This window comes from Amblyomma maculatum, chromosome 6 (genome assembly GCF_055883805.1).
Source record: "Amblyomma maculatum isolate TAMU_Amacu chromosome 6, ASM5588380v1, whole genome shotgun sequence".
Taxonomy (NCBI): Eukaryota; Metazoa; Arthropoda; class Arachnida; order Ixodida; family Ixodidae; genus Amblyomma; species Amblyomma maculatum.
In genome coordinates, this window is record NC_139349.1 from 173,632,692 (window position 1) to 173,656,253 (window position 23,562).

Consider the following 23,562-nt stretch of genomic DNA (forward strand, 5'->3'; position numbering starts at 1 on the left):
AGAAAACAGTAATGACATGCAGCAAGCCTGTCCCACAGTGATGGATAAGCAAAAAAAGACAGAATTGAGTAGAACTACATGTTCAAGGCCTCAGACCTGCCCTGTGTCTCCGGATCACAACGATTCTCTAAGCAGAAGGTATACATGTAAGGCGTTGAGGGTCCATCGAAGTGACAGATGGTGCAAAATGGTAGAAGGTCAAAACTAGTTGAAAGTGTGCAGTAGCACTCACTGTTGCATACTGGCTATAGGCACAGTGGTGCCTGGTTACACTTGCCATCACGGGCAAACAAGGGGTTTGGGGGAAGAGACAGGCGGAAATATTCACGGCGTGTTTGACCACGATTGTTTTTGTTGCCATTGTCTTATATTTTAATAGCCTGTTCTGTAGGAAAAGGGGAGGGAATAGTCTTACTGAATAGAATTAGGCAGGAAGATGAAAGAATGTGCTCTAGTGTTTGGAGAGGTTTTGTTCACAAGCTTTACTTAGTTTATATACAGATGAAATCCAGACAGTAATGAGAAGGAATTTGCTCTGCGGAAGTAATGGTAATGTCATTACTTTTTGGGAGCAGTATTTAGCAATTTCATTATATTTTTAAGGCTTAGCAAGTAATTGGTAATGTAATTTAATTGCTTTTGAACAGTAACTTTGCCAAGCGTGCTGCCAATTTACCCCAGGATAAAAGACACCAAGTGTCTATTAGGAATTAAATAGATTAAGTCATGCCAGCTGGACTTGTGAATGTAATCAGGTAGCTCAAATGGTTTCTCTACTTCTGATTGGCACTTACTTCGGAACATTCAATTGGAAGGCCCTGTTGAACATTCAATAAAAAAATGTTACAACTTAAACTGCTGTGTAGTTTGCATAATTTCTATAACCACAGAAGTTGTGATTAAACGAAGTAACTCTGACTCCCGAAGATCTGCCACTGAATGCAAGAGGAGGGTCCAATGTGCGAGGCTAAGCCCCAACAAAGAAAAGATCGTGTCAACTCTTTGGGTATATATAGTGTTCCTATGGTCTATGTGTCATATGAATGCATGCTCGCCTGTCGCCCACTTGGAGCTGCCATTTCAGGTCAGTGCCAGCAAAATAAGCATTAAAACTGGAAGCCTTAGCTGAACTGCCTAATTGGAATGTTCAATTTATTCAAACTGGTGCTTCGAGTCTGTGCCAAAAGCATATTTAGAAATTTTGCAACTGCAAACCTCAATTGAAAATCATTTTTTTTCTTGACTGGGCCAGTGTCTCGATGAAAAACATACCATACTGCCCATATCGCAACTTTCACATAATAACAAGTCAAAAGACGATGCCACTGCACTGACTTGAACAAATCTCTGAAAGATGGAAACTATAGAAGTATGGGTGGGGAGGCTCCACGAAAACTGCTGAGTTAATTCAGATACAGGGCACACTCAGTACAACTGCACCTTCCAAAAACAGGAGTTTGCATTATGTACCGTTTTTTCTGAATTACACTGCTGAGCCATAATGCAAACCCAGTTCGCGGTCATACATATATAGTTTCATATAAGCACCAAAGGCAACCAAAGCAACCTCGAATATTCACCAGCTGTTGCTGCCTGCAGTTTCTTTCTGACAAGCGATATTAACCGGCCATACAGCCTGTATTTCCTGTTTCTATCAGATACATTAAACACTGAATTATTAATTGCGAACACGTAGCCTAGCTGACCGCAAAAAGGAATTCGGAGGTAAATAAATCCAGTGTCATACCGTACCTTAGAGCTATGGAACAGAACACTGCACCAACTGCGTATTTGAAGGAGGAATACTTTCGGCAGAACAACGAGATAAGCAGCCCACGGGGAGCCTAATTCCCTTGCGTCGAATGAAGCGCACAATGCACAGCCGAACCCGAAGCCCAGAGCGAAGCTAGAAATTGCACTACACGAGAAAAACTTCGTCTGCAACTGTACGTCACAATCAAGCGCGTCCAAACTCCGTGCTTGATTGTAGCAACCAAGCGCGGATTTCTGAAATCCTCCTTGCTAATTCAGAGATTAGCAAGGGGATTAGCGAGGAGGATTTGATATATGAGTACGCGAAACGCTTCGACTGAAATAGGTACACCGTACAAGTGCGCGACCAACGCCATGACCAACGCGCCAACGCCGCCAATACCTACACAAGTTAAAATTATTAGGAAAATGAACAATAACTTATTTTAAGCCACAATTTTAAGTTATAAATTAGTATCATAAATGTTTCACTTGCTGTTGCGCACATTTTTTCTTTTGCTTAGTTTATGATGACGTAGGTGACGTATTTTGTGCGTGGCAGCAGCTTTTACTAGTGCCACGGTGCGTGTCAACAGTCTCCGCCATTAATAAATGAATGAATGAATGAACTAGCAGAACTGATATAAGCTTGTCTGAGCACCCTGGAACAATATGGCGGCGCCCTTGCTCCTTTTTTCTAGTTCACCATACTCATTTTAGAAAGGACGCCGACGGGGTCTCATACCGCAGAGTTCGACGACTTCTTGTCTCATGCTCGTTGATAAAACGCTGTGCAATTACCTTGCCTCGCTGCATGCCGACCTGTTGACGGGTGCAGCGCTGTCTTTACGTTTTCTGTCTGCACTGTGCTGAAGCATCACTGCATGAGGTAGCCATGTCAGAAATAGCAACACGGCAAGAAACTTGTCTCGAAGACTGTAAACAACCGGTTGTCTTTAGACACGCACTGTCTTCATGGGAATGCTCATCCTGGACACTGAGCGACTGGGCCGTCAAAACTCTCAACGTGCCTTTGAAATTCAGAGTCGGGCTTAAACGTGTGACAGGTATGTGCAACACGCGGCCTGTTGCCAAGCAAGCTAGCGAGTTCCTGAGCTTCTCAGTCGTGATAGGATGATGTTTTCATCAAAACTGAGCTATTATTATTCTTTGGCTATGAAAAAGAACGCTGTACTGCACTATCTGGCTGTGTAATCAGGCTGCATTTCGAGCCTTGCATTGGCGTTTTAATGAAAGGACTCGAACGTAATATAAGACAAGTAAAAAGTAAGTAACGCAACCAAAGCGTATCTTATTAACGTTTGTTATCCGTACCCGTTGCAGGGACACCCCAATGGGAGACAGAAGGCAGTCAGACATCAGCCACCGTAGAACAGTTTGTGCAATGGCTGTCCGGGTGCAAAGACATACAAAACGCCTTATCAACTGTGAATGCGGCAGACTACTTTGCATACTCAAGCTACAATTATATGTCTGAGGTGTTCAAAGGCCTGACCAGTGTGTTAGAGGTACGAGTCAACAGCTCAATGAGCACTGATAAACTTAAAGTAGCATTCAGGTTTAATAACAGAGAGAATGCAATGTGCACAGAACTTTTCTCTTACAGTCACTGGACTGGTCTTCGTTCGGTTTTCCTGATCGCAAAGGTGCTGACAGCACGCTGTGGCTTGGAACTGAGGGCTCAGACACGCCGTGCCATCAAGACACATATGGCTACAATCTGGTTGCTCAGTTGATTGGCAAGTAAGGGGAAGCTTTCCCTCTCTATGTCTGCTGCTGCGCAAATTATGTGCCTGGCAGGAAAGTGCCTATGTCTAGTAAAGGAATTTGCATCAATTGTGACACAGACGAAAGCTTTTCCCTCCTGATTAATATTATTTTTATATTCAGTTACAAACGTTTTGGTTGGTTGGTTTGGTTGGTTGGTTTGAGGGTTTAATGTCCCAAAGCAACTAAGGCTATGAGAGACGCCGTAGTGGAGGACTCCGGAAATTTCGACCACCTGGGGTTTTTTAACATGCACTGACATCGCACAGCACACGGGTGCCTTGCTTTTCACCTCCATTGAAAAGTTGCCGCCTCTTCTGACAACCTTAACTGTTTTGTTTGAAACCAAATATGTTTTATGTTGGCCAGCCATCCCTTTGTCCTGACACACTTGCAAACTATGTTTCACACCTGCGAGAGTAATGATGCTAACTTCCTGCCTGAATAAGTTCACATTTTTACGCTCTCCATTTCTTTCATTTTACATGTGATGAGTTCATTCTTGGTCATTGTTCAGTCTTTGGTAGAATCTTTAAGCTTAATTTGTCTTGATTTCCATGACTTTGTGCTTTAGTGAAGAAATAGGAGAGAAAATGTAAAAACAATTTCTATTGTGGTCAGTACAAATATGCAATTCTTTAGTGTTCCCAGACAGTAAGGGGGTACTGAACGGTAGTATTTCTACAGATTCTAACTGGTATTTCAGTGTTTGTAGTCAAGGCCATGGTTTAATTTAAACCACCTCGGATTCTTTTATGTGTACTGACATAACCGCATCACAGTCTTTTTTCGATTTGCTTCAGTCCCATTGAGTTTCTGAATGCCGTAGTTTATGAGCCAATGCTGTGGGCGGCTCTCCATCAGTGGGTACATTCGATTTTCAATGCCGGGCAGTTTCGGACTGCTTGCTGACAGGAGGCCAGCGTTCGACTTACCTCGGGCTGCCCAGAAGCTCTGCCCACCAGTACTGCTCCTGAGAAAGTAGTGCAGTGCCTGCGGCCATATCGAGTTACACTCTGTGTGCATTGTGAGTACATTTCATGTTCCTGCGGGAGATATCATGCATTAAACAATGACACAATTTCTGCAGCTGCTCTCTAAACAGCTCTTATGCGCGTGAATCTTGCATCTTCACTTGTTTTAAATTTCACTAAGCACGGATGTGTCCAGAGTTCCGAGCACGCACTGTTTGTTTGTGCTGTCTAAAAGGTCTTCATTTGTTTCGTGATCTTAGTGCTCAAACCTGAAAGTATCGCAAGTGGGCTGGAGCAGTTAACGCTTGCTGTAAATGTTTTTGCAAACACTTTCATCTGCTTTTGAGTGCAGTGAACTTGGCCCTTGGAAGAACTTTGCGAGCAGCTATCATAAGCAAACCCTGCCAAACTGAGTTCTGTAAAACGCTTTACATTCAGGCATGTCATGTTCCATTCGCGGAAAGCACCAATTGATACACGCCTCTGTTATCTATCTTTAATGTCACATGCCAAAGGATAAATGTGCACGTGGTATCACTGTGAAAGAACTGTGTCGTGGTGACTGATGGTTGGCATTGTCTGCTAAAAGCAAATGATGGAGGGAGCTTGCAAGGTTATGTGGCCATAACGCTACTGTAGAGTCTGCGTGCAGGCTAGTTGTTCAGATGAATCTGATGACTTCTTGTGCTGCATTGTCCATCACATACTCACATACATAAGAGATTACAACAAGACATCTGCACCGATGATACGCACACTACTAACTGGCTATTATTACAAGATGTCCACACCGGTGAAGCGCACACTACCAACTGGTTATTTATTTAAATAACCACTTGGTAGTGTGCGCATCATCGGTGTGGACATCTTGTAATCTCTTGTGTATGTGATGGACAATGAAGTGCAGAAGTAATCAGATTCATAACGCTACTTCCTGTCAGAGCGGAAGCCAAGACCTGTCAGCAAGTAGTGCAGGACTGGAAAATCGAATGTACCCACTGCTGTATTATACCGCACTATGGTAGTCAGTGCTCATACACTGGCTATATATGGCTGGCAATACCTGTCAAAATTTGCAGCAAATCGTGGACCATGTTTCCAGCAAAGGACAGCAACTGTCTGTATCCAACCAGAATACCATTTGAGGAGTCTAGCATATTCAGCTTGGTCAACTTGAGGGAAGTTGACTTTGTGACATTCCCGGAGTTGCAGGTATGCATGCACTTAGAATGAGGGTCCTTGTGTTGAGAACTTGCCAAGCCTTCTGCACTGTTTCAGTCGACAAGACCCTATCATGTGGTACTTGAGCCGGGAGATGTGTTGCTGGTGCCACACCACTGGTGGCATTACGTCTCCTGCCTCACAACTGCGCTCAGCATCAACACATGGATTCCTATGGTAATATGTCCAGTCCACTTTGTTTCAGCATGCAAACTAGAGGTGCATCAAAAGTAAGATAGAGCTGTGGCCAAACTTGGCAAAATTGCGTGCCAACACGCTGTATTAGTAGATGAGCAGCTGAGAGCGAGAGTGGCTTAGAAACTCGGCTGACAATTTCAATGTGGCGATGACCATATTCGTGGCTTGAGCAAAACCACGATAATGTGGCGATTCTGCTGCACCACTCGGTGGCATGGCGCTTTCTGATTTGTGATGAGCACCATCACTTTCAATCTGCGTGACTGCCACCATTTGGTGCCACTGCACCAAATGGTGAGTTCGTTTCTCTGTATTGATTGGGCAAATGCAATCAAAATTTACCCACAGTGGCAGCCATACAGATTGAAAGTGGTGGCATTTGTGATTAAGCAGAACGCACCATGCTAGCAGCACCGAATCAATGTAGCGTGGCTTCGCAAGAACTATCGATAAGGCGAGCATCACAACGGAAAGGTAGGTAAGCCGGGTGTGCTGGTGCTCTCTTGCTCTCTGCTGCTGATAGTGTGCCGGCATGTACTTTTAACCAGTTTGGCTACTGCTCGTGTGTTCCATTTTACTTCCGGTGCACCTGTACATGCAAGTATCTAGGGCAAATGGCTCCTTAAAGACAATAATTGCTGGCACAAAGCATGTAGCAACACTTTGTGTAATTGCACATGTTACAGAGCATTGTAAGCTTATATTGCAAAGGCAAATAAACATGAGGAGCTAGAAATGATGTACAATAAACTTAAAGTATGTGAGTTGATGAATGTTTAGTACCCACAATGTCCCCCCACTCTTTAATATAATATCCTTCATGTACACGCCTTTAGGAATAATATGAATACATAAGTGAGAAATATATGTTCACCCCGCCCCCCCCCCCCCCCAAAAAAAAACAAAAACAAAAAAAAACAGAAAGAAATAGTCCTTTTTAGAATTTCATCCACTGAAAACACCCTTTTTCTCACAGAGTATAGATAAGGACTGCCAGCTTGTTGAGGCGGTCACCAGGACACTTGCCACTGGCCTAATACCATGCTATGAAGATGATAACTCCCAGTGGGTAAACACCAATGAGGTATGTGCTTTGTGTCCGTCACAGTACACAGAACCACCCTTTTTCTTTTCTGTGTCAAGAATTTCATTCATGTAAGACCAAGGTGATACTACTGCATCTGACAACATGGACCTGCTGCATGGCAAAATGTCCACTCAGAAACAGAGAAGTCCAGCAGCTAATGCCATAATCCAAGAACAATGCAGACAGGCCACCACTGGCCACTTGTTTTGTGCCCTTCCTGTGACCAAATAATTGAAAGAATTTTACTCATTCTTTTTCCAGATGCCGTGTTTGTTGTTTTCATTGCACATACAAACTGGATGCCTCGTCTCACCACGTGGGTCCTACTGACAACCTTTTGTCTCCCATAGAGCAGTGGCTGAAAAGGGGAGAGAAGACAAGGGACGAGTGCGAAGTGGTGTGTCAGGCTAGTTGGTTATCCTTTGAAGTTGTGAGGAAGTGCAGAAAGGCAGTGAAAACTGAAAGGAATTTACCAAAACGTTCTGTGCATATTTCATGCCCACAATCTTTCTGTGTTCGCAATTATCTTTTATGGATAGGGTAGTCCTCCCTCACGCTGCTGCCTTGGCTGCTGCAAAAGCAAGATAGTGGGAGGTAGTGAGAGAGTAAATTAATTACAGCCCGTTGATTTCTATACAACGGGCAGGCTTTGGATCAGTCTGTAAAACAGCAAAGGCGCCCAATGTCAGCAAATAAATCTCTTTAGCTGAGGCAGGTGCATCCGTGAGAGACACGACTACTTAAGCCTTAGTACCGGTAATACAGGACAGTATTCAGGATAAAATTCAGCTTTTGGCTAGGCATACAAAATAAAGAACATATAGGCCACTGCCAGTGTATTGGGTTTTGGATGACTAAAAGGGCAGGTGCCAAAGGAAGAGAAATGCTGTCAGGAGTGGCAGAGAATCAGTCATTTGCTTTGGAAGGTTGACCGTGGCAAGGCAGAGTGGCTGAAGATCATGAACATTCCGACTGCGACGGGCCCAGCTGCCGTGTTCAGTGGGTCATTTGCAAAGAAGTACCACACATAATTGATGTTCCAAAGCAAATTCAGTGTGCCCATTAGCCCGAACCTTCACATAACTGACATTTAATGGTGCCAAGGGAAGAGGTTGTTAGTACTGCTGGATCCCGAATGATCAAAGAGCTCATTACGATACACTAATGCAGCAAAAAACAGCAGGAAGAAGACAATGCATGCACCGCATTAATGTCTCGTAATGAACTACTATCTATAGAGACCGACTAGACCGAATTGCTACCCTTGTTCAGTTCAGTGGAAACTGGCAGCACTTCAGTTCTACTTCTCAAAATGAGGGAAAAGCTGCCAGGAAGTGCAGGTGTATGCTTGTCGCTTCACCTCTGGTAACACACAATACATAATGTGAAGTGTCATGAAGACAGCATTGTGGATCTAGATTCTTGCTGTGTAACACTCCTGTACTACATCACGCTTCTTTCTTGTACACTGCACACACCTGAACAGTGATAATTGAGTCCTTTTCATCACGAATTTGTATGAAGTGGGTAGCAAAAGTCCTATTTTTGAATGGAAATTTCTTGGCAATGTCTCGCACTGCCAAACAGACAACCATAGCCAGAAAGAGTCACAAAATTGATATTTACTATGAGCGTAAATAAAATGGAGTCGTCCTCAGTGCCTCTTTAACCTTTGATCTCTCCTGTCATCAGTGGTCTCGCATAACTGATGTGCTACCATCACTCGAGAGGAAAAAAAAAAGTGTGAATTCATCATGCAAAATTACATAATGAGCTAATTTTAGTGCTGCATTACTGTTCTGCAGGTGCAACGTTGCACGTGCCCTTGCCATTTTGATGAAGTTTCAAACCCATTATAAAAACATTGACAGCAGTCCTTATTTTATTATTTGAATGTGTGGCAAGTAGCATCATGTAGAGTTTCTCCAGGATCCACTGTGCACTGAAAAAGGTGACCTGGGAAAAAAAAAGAAACTGCTAGTTGTGCTTGTTTTGGTTTGCTTTATATAGCGTTTAACATCACAAAAGTGACTTGGGCTCTGAAGAACGCCGTAGTGGAGTGCTCTGGAAATTGTGGCCACTTGGTGCTTTTAATGTACGCGGAAATCGCACAGTATATGGTTGCCTCGTTGTACACTTCCATTGGAAACTGGCTTTCTCAGACATGGTTGAGCCTGGATCTCTAAGCTAAGCAGTCGAGTGCCCTAACTATTAAGCCATCACGGTGTGGTGTTGTGCTTGTTTCGTAGGAGCTGACGTCGCCTGAGCAAAATCTGGCCTACCTACGTCAGCTTATGCGGCCTCTTCGTTCCGAGGACATCAGGCCAGAGCAAGGGTTGCATGTAACCAGGCTTCCCTTCACACCTGTCACACAATACAGCTGGGAGGACTATGCTGTCAACACTAGGTGCAGACTAATACGCAACTGCCACTCGGACAGAAGAAACGAGAAAAACCCTGACTGGATTCCCTCAAGACGCATAATCAGCTGCTTCCTGGACCCTTCTGTGGCGGAGCTTATAGCAAGGAGGCTGAGGGGGCTTGCAGAATAAAGCCAAGGCCTCTCATGCAAAGCGGTGTCGTTTGGCAGTCTGTAGCGGGAAATATTTTCCACCGGTGGTTTTAGCAAAGGGAGTATAGACAAGGCTGAATGCTGTTCATGAGTATCAGTTTGCAAGTTTGATCATGCAGACTGCTTAACCCTGTTTTGCCACATACAGGGATAACTTGCTTCCTGTGCAACAGGCTTTTAAAACCCAACTGTCGCATATCACTGCAGTAAAAAACAGACCCTTTTCCTGTGAAAATATTGTTACGGGGGTAACAATATGTACAGACATGTTTTCGCAACTTCCAAATTGATAACGGGACCATTCCAAAGCTTGTTTTGAACCCAAGTAAAGCCAAGAGTTGAGAGGAGGGATTACAAAATGCAACACAGGGATACTGGCTGTGCCACTGAAAGGGTTTGAAGTTAATGCAAATGGGGAATGTGGCACTGTGCAGTTAGTAGGAAAATCTTTGCCACAAATTTCCTACGCGGTTCTCGTGCCACTGGCCTTGATTGGGACTGGCAACAAGACCACCGTACCACTAGAATTGCACTGAAAATGCATCAATGCCAGCCTGCACGCACCACTGAAGGAAAAAAGACTAAGCCAGAGTAAGGGTTTGCGTTTGTTTTATTAACAGGGTGATTGATAAAAAAAAAATATGTGCGGCAACACCACTCTAATTGTGCGAAACATTCATCTTAACTTATGATGAGTACTACAGCCACGTCTTGGTAGAGACAGTATGAAACCAACATGAAATATCCTAAAAGCTAAAAAAAAAAAAAGGAAGTAATGTTCAAGCACATACATACACACATGCTCCAATGCTATGCTGCAGTTCATTAAATGCTTGTTTTGTGTACACTTGCAAAAGACTTCCTATGCACACAACATGTGGAGGAGGAGAAGAGTGCTAAGCTTTGGTGTAAGTTTCTTCAGGTTTGTCTTCACACTGTGGAACACGACCGTTTCACACATTTCTGTGGCAGCCATGGGTGTAGGATAAATGAACAAACCCCGTTTTGTCCGTTCATCAGTGATTGGCAAGTTCACAGATAAACACAAAATTTGCTATGTACAGGATTGACTATCATGAGGTGGTGGGTAAAGCCAGGAATCCATTTTTCAACCCAAAAGCTTCTCAACAGATACATATCTTCTGACAGATACCTCCCTCACAGTAATCCTCACCTTGCTACATTTTCACACTGACTTACTTTCACATGCACCTTTACAAGGCCTCAATAATAACTTCTTACATCCGGTGAAATTTTAAAACCACGGGGGTTACAGCAAAATTTGGCATGGTTGTTAAGGATCCGTGACAATTAGCAGAGCAATGAATATGTAAATTCTTGCATTAGTTTGCTGTGCTTCGACGCAATGTGTCCCGATTATCAGATTTGTTCAATATAGGATGATGGTTCATTAACATGGCTCATGCCCAAGCTGCTTTTTTTACGAGTGGCACCCCAGTGCAAGTTTGGAATCGGCAGTCTCCGAATAAACCACAACACGGATTTTCAGCAGTGATGATCATCTGTACAAAATGTATCCTCACAGGCATCTACATCCTTGACATGTCCTCTTGTAGGAACCAACAGAAAAAAAAAAAAAATGAAAAGCTGCAAGAATGCTAGAGGACTTCATTCACGTAAGCTCAAGAGAGGCCACCCACCACCAGCTCATGTGTTTGCATAAATTATCTTTTCCTCACAACAACACTTTGCTTTGTGACAATCGCAGGAGGAACACACGAAATGTAAACACACACCACGCACACAAAGAACGGACAAAGAAGAAGTACAGGAGTGGTCTCATGCGTGAGAAATAGGCAAAGGTCCTTCTTCACAAGAGTCTTTTGTTTTTCTTCCTAGTTTTGGTGTGTTTGGGGAGTTTTCTTTACACGTGAATGCTCTCTCGGAGAGAGACAAGGTGCCTGGAATTGCGCACTGTGCAGATACAAAGTCTTCCACTCGCCTCGTATGAGACCTCAAGTTCTGTCAACACACACGTGAGATTTCACACGCGCACACCCACACACGATGCCAGTCCAACACAGCAGCACACTGGTGCCTTGTCCAGGGAGTGAAGGGAGGAAGCACTGGCTCCAGCAACTATTCTTTCCTCTACTTTGGGAGGGGCCCCTCTCCCCCATGAGCCTCTTCCCGCATAGTTGTGTCCCAAAGTCTGCAACTGTAAAGCCGTTTGGAAGGACCCCTGCATCGAGAAATGCTTGCAGGGCACTCTCCCGTCGGGGTGACCACCACCACTGGGCGATGTACGAGGAGCTGTGGCTCGACGGCAAACAATGCAGACTCTGCTCCACAGGGAGATCCTAGGAAAATGACTGCTTTACAGGGAGAGAGAGAGTCCTCCCTTGGCTTCTCTGTTGACGACTAGCCAATGCGGAGTGATGCACACCAGGCTGACTACGTCTCTCAACCGGCCCACTGCAAACAGAGAGATTAAAAGCTCAGTCCAGTTACGTGGTGAGCCTGACAAGGCTACTGCCACAAGGCATGGATGGCCTACAAGTGAAACTGACATGTGGGTGAGCATACAAGAACCAATTATGGAACTTCACCATGCTTTTTATAATTCAATGCTCTCAGGCAGACCACTCTTGTTGTGCCTGAAAGTATGCAATGGTGTTTACACAGTTCCTTTTAAATTGCACTCTTCAGACTTCCCACATCACCGAGTGCACATTCATCACAAATCATTTTTTCGTCTCAAAGCGATAAAGGTAACAGCACAACCAAAAATAAAAGGCAGTACAGTCAAACCTCGTTATAATGAAGTCCCATTTTGCGCGGAAATTCGTTCATTATATCCGATATTCGTTGTAAAAGTACACACAAATTCCTACAAAAAGAAATTCTGTTCATAAACCCAAGTAAAGGCTACCCAAAAATGGAAAGCACAGAGCTGAAAAAAACATTTTTTTTCTTTAAAGCGTGGTATGAGCATGCGAAACCTTACCTTTCATTTTGCACTGCCGAGCAAAAATGAGCACACAAATCGGGATTTAGGCCATGCAGAACTGATTTATTTAAATAACTATGTAATCTTCATTTAGCGGCACTTCACACTATTCGATAGAATAAATTTCTCAATGAAATCGACACTGTGCAGCGCTTTCCCAATGTCAGCTGATTTGGCCACAGGTAGGTTCTCAAGGTACCTTCTCAATTTCCTCGCCATATCGGCGGCCTCGGTGCTGCTGAGAGCTCGCTCTTCTCCTTCTTCACTCTCATTGCTGCTCGTAGCATCATCTGTAGGAAGCAGCTGATCGTCAATTTCTTGGTCGGTCAATTCGGGCGCCACAGCCAAGTTGTCATCGGCAGCAATAAACTCCTCGAACATAACATTCGGAACCGCCAGTTGACGCCATGTCGTCTCGTCGAAATTGTCCGCTTCACCTTCAGAATCGTGGGCGTCGTTGGGCTCAGTCTCGCTGGTGGATGGGGCTAGGCCAGCATCACCAAAGCAATTTCTTATTGTCGACTGTGCCACTTCGTTCCATGCACCGTACAGCATGCCCAGCGTAGTTTTGAGGTTTATGGCCGTCGATATGCCCCTATCTATGTCAAATACGAGCTGCGTAACCAATCGCTTTCGGTAGCAGCATTTTAGTGAGCGAATGATGCCCCTGTCTAATGGCTGCAGCACTGAGGTCGAGTTTGGCTGCAAGACGACGGCACGACCTCGAGGAAAGTGAGCACACGCAAGGGTCAGCAAAAAGTAGGGGCAGGGGCACGCGGGCGGTGGTTCGATCACGTGCAGGTCACATGCCAGGCAGCCGTTGATGCTAGATTCACTCGCGGTCCCTAGATGGCGTGGCGTGCGAAAGCGCGGGTGATTCAAACACATTTTAGGTGGAGGCGAAGCGGGCGGTGGTTCGATCACGTGCCGGTCACATGCCAGGCAGCCGCTGATGCTAGATTCATTCGCGGTCCCTAGATGGCGTGGCGTGCGAAAGCGCGGGTGATTCAAACACATTTTAGGTGGAGGCGATTGATAAAACCGAAATTTAGCGTTTTCGAAATATGCTTCATTATAACAGATTTGGTGTCAAATTTTCAGTTTTTCATTTCGTTATACAGATAGAACTCCCATAGAAATAAAGCACAGCCAACCAAACTTTGCTTTTACTTTGTTGTATCCGATAATTCGCTGTATCCGTGTTCGTTATAACGAGGTTCGACTGTACACAGCACAGTATGTCAGCGTCATGGAAGTTTCAGTGTGATGGTCTGGTAACGTACAACCATGAAAGCTAGAACATTATTCACAGTGTTCATGGCTCCACCAGATGATGAGAAACGTCACGGGGCCTGGATGGCAACACGAGTTACCTCATTTTTCTGCCACATACATCACAGCCAGGCAATGTCTGCATGCATTCAGCAGGTTATGCTAGGAAATGCAGCACACACCACTGATATCATAGTTAGATGCTTAGAAGTTCTGAAAACTTCTGCAGCCACCTGCGCATAAAGCCTATTTTTCTAATCTACTCAATCCTAATCCGATAGCCACGTGCCATATCGTGGACAGTCCAGCATATTAGTTGACAACCCAAAGAATGATAGACTGCCTCCCTGGACACGATGTAAAACAGATTGTTTCTTGAGCCGCAGTGTTGTAAGCGAATGTAACAAAAGGGAGTACAAACCCGGATAACTCGAATTTTGGTTATATCCAACTCACGGAATATCCCCTTGAAAACTTTCTATATATCGAACTCCGCACCAGGAATTGGACGGTGGGTGCGCCTACCCCAAAGACGACTGCATCACCCTTGGTTGTTAGCTGCGTGATGTTTTCAAGCCACACGCAGAAGGAATGAGAGGGCACAGTTCGGCGACCGCTGGTCTAGGGCAGCGCCGCGCCCTTCCCCCAAAGGCGCGCGCATCTGTGGTGATCGTTTGCCGCGTGCATGTGACGTTTGCAAGCCATGTGCGTGAAGGAACGATAGGGAACCAATGCAGCCCTGCTGTTCGGGAGAGGGGGAAAATGCGATAGAGCGAAGCGGAAGGGTGTGCCCACTCTTCTGCAGAGGTTTATGTCTCCCCTTCCCCTCTTTCCCGGTCTTCGTTCGCAGCAGCATGCACTACGCATGTGCAGACAAGCCTGCTCAGCCCGTGGCAGACACTTTCTCCAGGCGTGTTGTGAACGCTCGGCGGCTGACATGCGATGCGCGTCTCGTGTCGTGCTGAACGTGTGTAAGCTATGGCGGCTGGGGACGCTAAGCAGCGGCAAATTATTATTATTATTTTTTTTAGTCGATATTTATTGCCTCAGGGCATCAGTAGGGTATGAGATGAAGGATGAATAAATGATTAAATGCATGGGAAAAGGTTGGCTGATTTTATGAAGTCCAGAAGTGAGCGATGATGAGGTCCCTGCGTCCAAGTGACGTATAAGGCAGGATTGGTTGCTGAAAGGCCAGCTATGCTCAGGTGCCGGATTCATGTTGGCTTGAGTACTGGGCAGTCCCACAGCAAGTGGTGGATGTCGGCCTCGACATCTTCATTTTTACAGATTGGGCATCCTGGGCGAGGATATAAGTGTTGGAAGTATGACCACGTACGTCCTAGTGACAGCTGGTGTAAGGGCAACACCGACCCGGATCCTCCTAAGCGCAACCTCCTCTGCACGGGTGAGACCGCAGGGAAGGGATATCGCACACGGAGGGATAAGTGCATGTGTGCGGCGCCGGAGGTGATCCTTTCTTGACAAAAAAAGGGTAGCGTCGTCCACTTCGAGGGTGGGATTGATGCGCCTTGGTTCACGAGCTTGACTTTGGGAAGGCAGCAGATCTCGTGGGACCCACTAAATGCGTAGATTGTGGGATGCACGCCGCAAGCTGGTGGATGTCCTAGCAAATTTTAGGGCAGCGGCTGACACGTTGGAGCAGACGTACTGCTTGAAGTGCGTCAGTGAGGATGACAATGTGGGCTGTAGGGAGCATGGTTATGGAAGTAGCGGAGCAGAGTGCCTCCTGAACTGCCACAAGCTCAGCGCAGAAAAATGTAAGTGGTTCCGAAAGCTGAAACATAGTTGTCTGATTCAGGCTAGGTCTCCGTGGACAGTAGATTGCCGTTTTGGCTTCACAGCCTTGCAGGCTTCCATCTATGTACACTACTATGGAATCTTGAGGCAGGTGAGTATCTTGCTCTTCAAATTTCTGGCGAAGCAACGATGCCGAGTTGGCAGACGTTGGTCTGCGGATGTCAGTTGGCTTGTTGTCTCTTAAATGTATAAATTTTCAGGGAGGGAGAACTGGTGCAAGTGGCTGAAGAATAATGTGTGACGTTGCATACGCCCTCAGTGCTTGCGTGGAATGTGACAAGGTGGCCTTGCGTCTGCGCCGCGTTGGTCTTATTTTCGTTTTCGAGCCTCGGTAGCTGCCCGAAGTTGTCCGAATTATTCATTGTGCGGTCAAATCCGTCCGAATTAACGAGAGTTTCGTCCCATAGATTCCTATACATAATTCTCGGGACCAGGCGTGAAGGTCGAATCATCCGATTTTCCAAATTAACGGGAGTCGAATTAACGAGCTTTTACTGTACCAGGGTTCGACTGTATTGGTCCCATGTTTCGTGCTTCACATCTACGTATGTACATCGAGATCATGTTGGCCAGTATCATGTTCAGCCGTTCTGTGAGCCCATTTGTTTGGAGATGATACGCTGCCATTGTTTTATGAGCTGTGTGGCTCAGCTCCAAAATGCTGTGAACAAGCTGGGCTCTCAATGCCTTGCCATGGTCTGTAATAACGATGGACGGAGCGCTGTGTCAATGCACAATCACAACACATAAAAAAGTGCTTAACTTCGAAAAGGATAGCCTGCATTGATGCCTCAGGTAGTCTGTCGCAACTACAATCCACTTGTTTACCAAAATCAACACAAGGAACGGTCCGATAAGGAGACGAGGTTCGATCACCAAGCCCAGAGTCAGCTTGAGCACAGCTCTCACAACCGTGACTGCTTTCTCGTCATGGCTCAGTGTGCAGGTAGCTCGACTCGGATATGTGGCAATAGGATATTTCGCAGGCTTCACAACTTGCAAAATCCTCTAAACACCAATGACTACTACTTGAAATCTTACAAAATGATGGTACTGACCCAAACATTAAACAATTTTCACTTCATGCAAAGCCTTTCTTGCCTTCCAAAAATAAATACTAATCCTGGCATTCAAATCGCAGCTTTTGCATTTATCAAACTTTCAAGAATCATTAAAGCAACAGCAATCATATCATATGGCATTTAAATGCCAATTTCATGCATATACCTAACCCCTAGCACTTCTATATCAGTTCCACAGTATTTCACTCACTGTTATTTATATACATCCTCTGAGGCCTGTGTGGTACTCACTGGTGGTGTGTCCTAGGACTGCTTTATGCGCTTGCGGGGCGGCCCAATCGGCGGGATCTGCTGGGTCGCGAGTGCCCGGAAGGCCTCGGCAATCAGGTGCGGCTGGCGGTGAATCATGGTCTTCCAGCCCGCAGTCTCCATCACATCCGTGGCATGCCTGCTGGCAAGAGCCACACAGGCCGCAACCACCACAGTCAGCCCACACATACCACAAGCAACATGCCAAACACTTTAGAAACCGCACTAGGACAGGAAGGCCACTTCTCCAGCTAGGTCTCACCATAAAATGCTATGCTTCATTTGTTTTTTGTTTTGTCTTGTTTCCTCCTGCACAATCACATCGCATTATCCTCAGAATACAACTCTCCTTCCCATCTTCCTGGCAGCCGCCCACTTACTCAACTCTGGCGCGCCCCCGATTCTAACACACACCAGGTTTTCATAGTGAAGAAACAAAATTGACACTTCCAAATTAATGCGCACATTTCCTGTACACAGGGTAGCAATTTCTGGGTAACGATTGTAGGGTAACAATTTCTATAGCGCAAAACAAATCCCGAATCACTTTGCTTTAAGCTACGCTCCCAGCGCCTGCAACATCATTGCTGACACCAGCACACCTTAAAACAGCAATAATGATGGGTGTGAGGAAATTTGTGCCCTTTCGATTTGATATCTGATACTAACGCATATGCCGCTATATGTTTTTTCTTTGTATGTTTTTCCAGAAAAAATGTGCGCAATGGAATTGGGTATATACAGCTTGTATATCTCGGTGATATGCAGCCCAGAATACTCAAGGCGGAGTAACTACCTTTGGCGTGTTTTTGCTGCTTTTCAGCACCGGCCATCTGGTTACACACAGAGGCAAAAAAAAAAAAAATTGGGAATTGCCCACTGCTGCTGCACACACTCAGTTCAACTTCAATTCTGGTTTAACCCAGTGAATGCAGGCTGTTCAAGCTACAGCATTCACGCAATCACTATGAGGGAAGCTGTTGAGCAAACAAATTTATAGCCACGCCCTAGTGTCACAGCTACCTTGTTTGTCTCGTATTTATTGTTGCTGCCATGCTTTGGTTTTGAGTGTAAATTCAGACCCTACACCTGCCAATTTGAACATTTAAATTTAAAATCAGGCAGACTTATAACTGTGCAAATACAGTTAGTTAACCTGAGTAAAAAAAAAATATGTAAATGTTCATTGTAGGCAGCCATCTCAGTGAGGTCAGACCATTTATTAAATGTGCCCCATTTGTTGTCAATTATCAAATGCAGATTTCCAATGAAATTTCCAGGCAGTGTCTTCAGAGTAACTTTGGCACGGTTCCGGTTCTGAGCTTATATGTGCGCGAGACTTCAAAATTCTCACGTGACTATGTGCTCTTATATTACGATGCTAGCCCACTTGTACATAACTTGAAGGGAGGGACTTGGTTATACAAAGGCACAGTGAATAACTGCTACCATGATGTTGCATGCTCTAGAGATGTCGGGGTGCAAGAAATTGTGAGTGCTGTGCTATAAAACGGCAACAATGTGGTCATGGCATCTGTCATGTGTGTGGTCTCCCTTGTCTGCACCGACTGCTTCCACCTTCATTTGCGTTGTCAAAGTATTGAATAAATGACATTAGTTATCATTTTTTGTTAATAACTTGAGCTGCATAATTTGGTCCATTGATGATGTGTAATGATTTGTCAGTTGTAATCTGAAGCAGTACAATAATTCGAACTGTGCATGCCTGGCTTGCCAGGGCACATGTGAACATAGCAATGCACCCGTGAGGCTACGCTGTAATTTCAGGGGAGAATGGGAAGAGAGAGAGAAAAAAAATATATATATGCAAGGTGAAACACTGAAAAGAGGAGTTGCTGTTGAGCCCGTAAGAGCAACACTGATGGAGTCAATGACAGAGTTAGCTCAGGTGCTCACGTATTGATGAAGTCGATAGCATGTGCCTTCAGCTGGTCTGCACTGTGCATGTCTGCCAAAATGAGCACTTCTGCAGCAGTCTCGACAGACAGGTTTGAACACAGGGCCTCTTCGCACATCACTTTTAACCGCTCCAGGGCATACTGCATGTGGGAAAAAGCAAGGCTGGTCAATGCACAGGTCCCACGCACATTGATAGGGGAAAATTGAGCAAAATAACAAAAGATGTATATTTAGCTTGTAAGCAAAGAAAGAAAGCAAACGAAGTGCATGTACACACAGCCCATCTTTCGAGGCCTATGATTTTCTAGTGGGAAGCACTGATCCAAATGATGAAGTCAGATCAAGGTTAAAATAAAAAGAAAAGATGATTGCCAAGATAACTGTCAGAGGCAATCGAAAGATTGTTCCCATCTTCCAAAACTATGCAACTAAACCCATATAAAAAATTCTAGCGACACTCTGGAGCATTAAAGGGCGATGAGGTGAAAGCCTTTGTTTGGAACGTCGCCGATGCCCGCTTTACTGCACCTGCTTCCGCACGCTGTGTGGTGCAGCATTCGAGGAAGTGCCAAATGATAGGCGCAGCACGGACACTTTGATCAAACACCCTGAGGGGTCAGCTTCGTATATGCGTGAATTGCCTGGTGAGGTCATCGTCATGACGGGACATGCCGTCACGATGACGTCAGTTTCATTCATTAAACATAACCGGATATGACGTCATGGCGACACATCTGGTCATGACCGATGACTCCACCAGGTGATTACGCTAGAATCTTGTGGCATCCAGCGGAATCTTGCGTAAAAGTGCGACACTTGTTGCAGACGCACGCCTGCACGGACGGACGCTCACAAGCCTTATAAAGGCTTTCGCCTCAAAATCTTGTTAACAAACTGTCAGTATAGCAGGATCCGAAACACTTGGCATTTGCACAATTTAGCACCATTCACATATGAAGAGAGAAATTTAAAGCCTGTTCATGTAAGCAAATCACAAGAAAAGAAAACGGCAGGCAATGCCTGTACAATGAATCCTGGATATATTGAACCCGGACACATTGAAATATTTTTGTAGATCGAAATAACTTAATATACTTTTGAATATCCCACTAAAAGGAATAGGAGTGTTGTTTGTGTTTAACTTTCATTCACCAGAACATTGGTATGCTGAACTGCACAGCGCGGTACTCTCACAATACCTTTGCGTGCACAGAGCTAGGTTGGCCTAAGCTGTAAATCCACGTATAGCAGTGAAAGTCAAGCCCATTAGAAAGTGGCGTCTCGTGTACTTGTTTTCAGCACTACACTGCTGGCATGCAGAGAAGCCAGTGTTCAGTGCGCCGGTCGTGCGGTGAAGCCAGCCAAGACTACTAGATCGGACGCATTGCATCTGCTTTCAGGTGGCCTGCTTCACTGCAGAAGGTGACGCACAAAACCAAATGTATCCACTTTCATTTGACACATTATCGCATTTGTAGTGTACCAGTCGCATAATTATAGCTTTCATGATTGGTGGTGGCTTTTCCCAAAACATCGAAAGTTGAGCGAGTTGGTGTTTAGATTCAAAAGATATAGTTGTAGTTAGTGCAAATCACAGGGACAAAGGGAGAACACAAACACCACAAATGTTAGACATCAAATGAGTTTATTGACAAGCAATCACATATTTATGTAGGTGTGCTTGCCTACATGGTAAATATGTGATTGCTTGTCAATAAACTCGGTTGATGTCTAACATTTGTGATGTCTGTGTTCTCCCTTTGTCCCTGTGATACACACTAGAACTACCGTATTTACTCGCATAATTTGCGCCCTCATGTTATTTGCGCACCCGCAACTTATTACCCGGATTTATAAAAAAAACAACTTTCAACCGCGTATTTTGCGCACCTCATTGCACGAAAATGCCAGAATGCACGCGGTAACGCACAAGCAGACCGCATCGGTGCGGCGCACTGCCAAGGCCAAGCCAAAGCAATCCCACCCGAAGCACAGTAGTGCTACAGTGCTCTAGTAGTGCTCGTTGTGCGTCTGGCGCATCCACCTATTTGTTGTTGGTGGCTCAGCTTTGTGCGTAGTGGTTTGACGTGTGATTGTTCGGTTGAAATGGGATACCACAACTATCCGGCGAAATTTAAACTCTGTGTGAAAGAATTTGCCGAAGAAAATGGAAATTGTGCCGCTGCCACGCAGTACAAGCTTAAAGAAAGCCACGTGCGATACTGGCAAAAGCAGAAGGCAGAGCTGATAAATGCAAGCCCGGGCAGGAGAGCATTTTGGGGACCTAAAAAAGGTAAATTCCCCACGGTTGAAGAAGAACTCACGCGTTTTGTTCGCGAGCATCGGGCCTCCGGGATTGCGGTGTCGTGCGAGATGCTGCAGTTCTAGGCGAGGAAAATTGCACGTGACAAAGGGACCCCAGCTGCGACATTCAAAGCAAGCAGGGGGTGGGTGACCCGTTTTATGACACGCCACCACCTGTCTCCGAGATGAAGGACAACTCTCTGCCAGCGTTCCCGTAGACTACGAAGAGAAAGTGGAGGCATTTCACCATTTTGTGATAGCGCTGCGCAGGACGGAAGGCTTCATATGTCCCAGATCGGGAATGCTGACGGGAGGCGCTGACCATTCGACATGCCACCTAACATAACAGTGAGCGTAAGGGGAGTTTCGTTTGTTGCCATAAAAACAACCAGCAGCGAAAAGCACCGGTGCACTGTAATGCTGACAGTGATTGCTGACGGTAGCAAACTACCACCCTTCGTCATATTTAAGCGGAAGACGATGCCGAAATTATTGAAAGTTAAGACGCATCCTTGATCGTGTGCACGAAAAAGGGTGCATAAATGAGGCAGTAATGCACGACTGGCTGGAAACTGTGTGCGGGAAGCGACCAGGCGCTCTTTTGCGACTGCCATCAATGTTGGTCCTTGATAGCTTCAAGGGCCATCTCGTCGACAGTGTCAAACACAAGTTAAAGGAGATGAAGACCAACCTGGCTGTCATCACAGCCGGCCTAGCATCAGTCCTGCAGCCGTTGGATGTCTCCATTAACAAGCCATTTAAAGACAACGTGCGGAAGTTGTACGTCGAGTGGATGGCCAGCGAAGAACACGGTCTCACTCAGACTGGAAGAATGAAGAGGCCTCCTTTGGAGACAGTCTGTGAATGCATACTGGCAGCGTGGGGTATCTCCCAACATTGTGGAGCATAGCTTCAAAAAAACTGGACTATGAAATGCGCTTGACGGAACTGAGGATGAGGCTATTTGGGACGCCAGCGACGATGATGACGACAGCCGCGATGATGTCAGCCATGGCTCGGAATCCAGTTTTTCCAGCAACGACTCCAACTAGACAAAGTATGTGTTTTGCTTGCATATGATGCCTCACTTTTTTAGATATATAATGCGCTTTCTATCCTTTTTGCGCGTGAGTTTTCAAGGCATGTTTGCAAAATTTCCGCGTAATTTGCGTACCACCTTTTTGAAGCCTTAACTTATAGAAAAAAAGTTTGAAAATTATGCAAGTAAATACGGTATGTCTGTTGAATTTTATTAAAACATCAGTCTACTGCAGCTTCGGTGATTCAAGCACCAACTTCAATGGCGCTTGTGCAGTGCGGTGTGAGAGGTGAGCAGCGCGAGCTCCTTTGGTCTGGCCCACAAAATGGCATGTGGAAGTATGCCAAGTGCCCTACCGCTTCCTGATTTGGATGCCTGGCGCAAGGTGGTGTTGTGCAAGGTTGTGGTTGGCAGTGGGTGCGCACTCGTATGCCTCGCGGTTCAGCACATGCGGCGAGTCGTGTGCTGCCAGTATGATGGCGGGCAGCACATACATATACAAGTGCATCATCAAATGATGGACTACCAAGCTAACTTTCCGCATGCAATTCAGTAGTAGGCTAACCTTTATTGTATGTATATACGTATGTGTGTCTTTTTCTTTTTTTCATTTCCCATGAACTTGCCTTGTCTGCCGCGGCCAGCAGGTCGTCAGCCATTTTGTCGAGGTTGGGTGCCCGGCCCGTGTAAATGAACCGCAGCATTTCACGCAACACCTCGTGGTCCATGTCCGTGATCTCCACTCGATTCTGCTTCTTTTCTTCCATCTCATGCTCGAACATGGCCGCAAACACAGGAGAGCGAGCTGCATACAGGTCCAAAGGTCAAGCTGGCCGAAAATTGGGAACACAAGAATGCTCTCTTGAAAAAATTCAGTGGACGGGCTTTATCAGGCCAGTGATGGTAAACAGAGTCCCAGTGAAAACAAAACAAACTTGACAGGCCCCACTTCACTCTGGCACGCTATATAAACTGGCAAAGAAGCATGACACATGCTCTCACCAGCAAGGATAGCTTTGTGGGCGTAGAACTCCCGGCCGTTGACACTCAGGATGACATCGCTGAACTTCTGGCTTTCGAACAAGTGCCCAAAGTCATCCGACAGCCGGCACTCAGGGACCTTGAACTGGATGGCATTGTTCTGCCCCGAGATGTTCACTGAGTCCGCAACAACACTCACCTGGACACAGGGAAGCATGGGAACATTGCTTACATGCGCTTCACTTTTGATGTATCCCAAAGCCGCCTCTCAAATGTAGTGCACATCTCACGTACAATATGCAAATGGTAATGTATAAGGAAAACAGAAACT

General features: G+C 45.5%; 2 protein-coding genes across 8 annotated transcripts in view; one reads left to right on the top strand and one right to left on the bottom strand.

Moving 5' to 3' along the window:
- The first annotated feature begins 2,371 nt into the window (after window positions 1-2,371).
- Window positions 2,372-11,199, top strand: HSPBAP1 (HSPB1 associated protein 1). Of its 2 annotated transcripts, XM_084607694.1 has the most exons (8): window positions 2,372-2,819; window positions 3,097-3,281; window positions 3,380-3,516; window positions 5,594-5,726; window positions 5,793-5,912; window positions 6,910-7,017; window positions 7,282-7,336; window positions 9,270-9,436. In XM_084607694.1, the coding sequence occupies exons 1-8, from the start codon at window positions 2,648-2,650 to the stop codon at window positions 9,284-9,286; spliced, it is 927 nt and encodes a 308-aa protein (XP_084463820.1). In that variant the 5' UTR covers window positions 2,372-2,647; the 3' UTR covers window positions 9,287-9,436. The 2 variants fall into 2 exon arrangements, with proteins under 2 accessions (XP_084463820.1, XP_084463819.1); XM_084607693.1 differs by lacking the exon at window positions 7,282-7,336 and having other exon boundaries at window positions 2,376-2,819; window positions 9,270-11,199.
- LOC146187427 (protein roadkill-like) overlaps window positions 10,185-23,562 on the bottom strand; it is a 180,455-nt gene continuing 167,077 nt past the window's right edge. For 5 of the 6 annotated variants that reach the window (XM_084607689.1, XM_084607691.1, XM_084607687.1 and 2 more), the window contains 5 exons: window positions 23,253-23,430; window positions 22,877-23,055; window positions 18,905-19,047; window positions 16,970-17,129; window positions 10,185-12,028 (listed from right to left, as the gene is read on the bottom strand). In XM_084607689.1, coding sequence (XP_084463815.1) covers window positions 16,982-17,129; window positions 18,905-19,047; window positions 22,877-23,055; window positions 23,253-23,430 — 648 coding nt within the window. In that variant the 3' untranslated portion in view covers window positions 10,185-12,028; window positions 16,970-16,981. The remainder of the gene's footprint in view (window positions 12,029-16,969; window positions 17,130-18,904; window positions 19,048-22,876; window positions 23,056-23,252; window positions 23,431-23,562) is intronic. The other variant, XM_084607688.1, reaches the window with a different exon arrangement.

Bases quoted from the DNA above. Each gene is read 5' to 3' on its own strand.
- HSPBAP1 (XM_084607693.1), top strand. From the start codon at position 2,648: ATGTCAGAAATAGCAACACGGCAAGAAACTTGTCTCGAAGACTGTAAA. The intron at 5,727-5,792 runs GTATGCATGCAC...GCACTGTTTCAG, and splicing joins TGACATTCCCGGAGTTGCAG to TCGACAAGACCCTATCATGT. The intron at 5,913-6,909 runs GTAATATGTCCA...TTTTTCTCACAG, and splicing joins TCAACACATGGATTCCTATG to AGTATAGATAAGGACTGCCA.